The following is a 2,725-nucleotide window of genomic DNA, read 5'->3' as shown; positions in this document are numbered from 1 at the left end:
TTCTACGTGCTCGGCGACCGGACTTTAGTGGTTCCAAATCGGAACCAGCGATCCGGTATTGACGGTGGCGCCCCACTGTTAATGTCACTGATGGGACGGTTCGTTGTAATTGGTCAATAAATGCTTGTGGCTATGATAGTGGTGACCCCCACTGGTGAGTGAGCGCTGAAGCTGTTAGGACTTATCTATATATATAAAAATGAAACCCGTTTCGCGTTGTCACGGCATCACGTGTGAACGGCTGAACCGATTTCGATAATTCTTTTTTTTAAATGTTTGTGGAAGTCCAAGGATGGTTCTTACGGAAAAAAATATTAAGAAAATCTCTACGCTAAGGCGGTACGAAGTTCGCCGGGTCAGCTAGTATTTAATCAAAATTAAAAATATTTTATTCATTTTGGCCCTTATGAACATCAAAAATAATAATAAAAAAGGTAAGCCCATAAGGGGGCATTTTACGTGTCTCCGTCAGTTGGCGCCACGGTCTTGCCATTCGCCAGGGGCGCCAACTCAAGTGCTTATACTGTAATTTTCATTTTTCTTTGATAACATTTATTAGGAATATTAGGATCAATGCTATTTTGCCGATTTATTAAAAAAAATCGAAAATATTGATTTATTCACGAAAAACACCCTGTATTTCTGTGTAACCTAAGAAGTATGAGTTTCATACTGCTTCCTTCAAATCCTTTTTGGTAAAGAAATGAAAAGAACAAATTGACAGGACATTTGACAGAGGATTGGCAATCATCAAAATTTTTGTGTTAAAAATCTTGTTTTATTTCACAAAATTTTTAGAAAGAATCCAAATGAATGGTTAATAATTGAAATGATTCAACGAACGAAGAGTTGAAGCAGCAGTATGGACCACACTGCTGAAACTTATAGAGTAAAGGTGAGTCCCAATGTAGGTCGTCCACACTGTCCGTGACAGATGGAAATTCAAGCTGACGCAAGAATGTTGTCATCAAACTTGGGTCCTTTCCAGGGCGCTTAAAAACGTCCCAAATAATAGCATGCCCTATCACCACTTCGGGACTACATATTGGCTGGTGCTGAGAAGAAGATTCACAGCATTTCACAAGTTCATCATCAGACAATAGGATTCACTGCTGTTGGGTACTGTCTATGACAGCATAAAATAGTCCACTGCTGGACAATATGGACATAGGCCTGCCCCTATGCGGGGATCGAACTGGGACCTTTTGCACAGCCATTTTTCATGATTCCTAATGTGAAGTCCTATTATATTCTACAAAAATGTAAGCAGGGTAAAATAGCGCATATTATCGGAGGGCTTTGTCCCGCAGTGGACGTCCTTTGTCTGAAACGGGTAGTTAGAAAAGGTTATGCTACTGCAATGGAGACAAAATATGACTTGTTGATGATGATGACCTCACAAATTGACATCCTATCCCTTCAGGGACTAAATAATATGCACCTAGGTCCAACTAAAACCGAAAAACTAAGCAAGTGATGTACGAGACCATAAACTTACATTAGCGGACTGTATAATATCCATCATCATCATCGTTTCAGCCACTGTTGAACATAGGCCTCCCCCAATGATTTCCACATCGCCCGGATGGTCGTCGGTCCTCCTTGAGGGTGTAGGACCCTGCGCTTTCCGATAAATGGCCTCCAGAACCTTGCTACCCCATCGGCCATTGGCAGCCATTGGTAAAATATCCAAGGATACTTATTTAACTAATNTAGCTAACACTGCAGGTCCACCGAGACGAATCAACTGTGCGATGCCGAGCCAAGAATTCCTCCTGCTGTATGGACGGCTGCCCGAAGCCTAAGAAGAAAAAGGGCTCCAAATGCAAGACCAAAAAGAACCCATCGCTGGACACCATCAAGAAATCCTTGAGCGTTAACTGCTGTGCATGTTGTTGTGTGTTAGCAGACTACATAAAAGAAGCCTGCAAGCTTATATGCTCTTGTTTGAACGAAAAACCGACAGAGACCAGAATCTGCGAGTTGTTCTCCCAATTGTTGGAACTATCCTGGTGTCTAGGTTCCGATTGTTGTCACTTGATCAAGCATTTGTTCAGATTTTTGTGCGTTTACAAGAAGTGATTTGGTCTGTCAAACTTTTTGAGGCAATAAAAGTTTGTGATGTAGTTGGCGTTTGATTTTGTAAAAAGTCCGGTCGCCGAGCACGTAGAATTTCGTCCAATAACCCCAAGCTCACCTTTTCGCTCGCTTTATTATATTTCTGTCGCGACTGTGCGACGGGTGGCCGCAGTGAGTGTGCTCGGCGACCGTACTTTAGTTGACATTTGAGTTATTTACAACCGGGTGAAGTTAACTGCGCATCTGGCTGCCGTGACGTCACATCGACACTGGTACGGTAGGGGCGAATGCGTGGAGGTGTGTGCAGGTGAGTGCATTCCAACGAGATGCGCAGTTAGCTCGGCCGGGTTGTAGATTGAGAAATAATTTTATGGCACAATTTTAGCAAAAATGAATTTATTTTTTGTCCTACCCCACAAAAAACACCACTTGCTAAGCAATTGTGACAGATTTAATTCTGCAAAATTACGTGAATGCGCGGTATACTTAGTCGTAATATAAAAAAAAATAGGAAGCAGTTTGGTGTGTAATGTAAAAAGGAAAGAATTGCACACGTACCTTTAGCTACTCGAGAGTGCAGATGGACCTGTAGACGCATACGCGCATACGTAGCACACATTTCTCACAGTACACTATACAAAGCACA

The 2,725-nt window shown here is 42.2% G+C and overlaps 1 protein-coding gene across 1 annotated transcript; it reads left to right on the top strand.

Moving 5' to 3' along the window:
* Positions 1-728: 728 nt before the first annotated feature.
* On the top strand, positions 729-2,102 carry LOC114350460 (uncharacterized). Its single transcript, XM_028301281.1, has 2 exons — positions 729-895; positions 1,729-2,102. The coding sequence occupies exons 1-2, from the start codon at positions 863-865 to the stop codon at positions 2,080-2,082; spliced, it is 387 nt and encodes a 128-aa protein (XP_028157082.1). The 5' UTR covers positions 729-862; the 3' UTR covers positions 2,083-2,102.
* The last annotated feature ends 623 nt before the right edge of the window (positions 2,103-2,725 follow it).

Source organism: Ostrinia furnacalis, unplaced genomic scaffold (assembly GCF_004193835.3).
Source record: "Ostrinia furnacalis isolate ACB-3 unplaced genomic scaffold, ASM419383v2 OfSCF0900, whole genome shotgun sequence".
NCBI lineage: Eukaryota > Metazoa > Arthropoda > Insecta > Lepidoptera > Crambidae > Ostrinia > Ostrinia furnacalis.
This window is presented reverse-complemented; position numbering and strand designations above follow the sequence as displayed.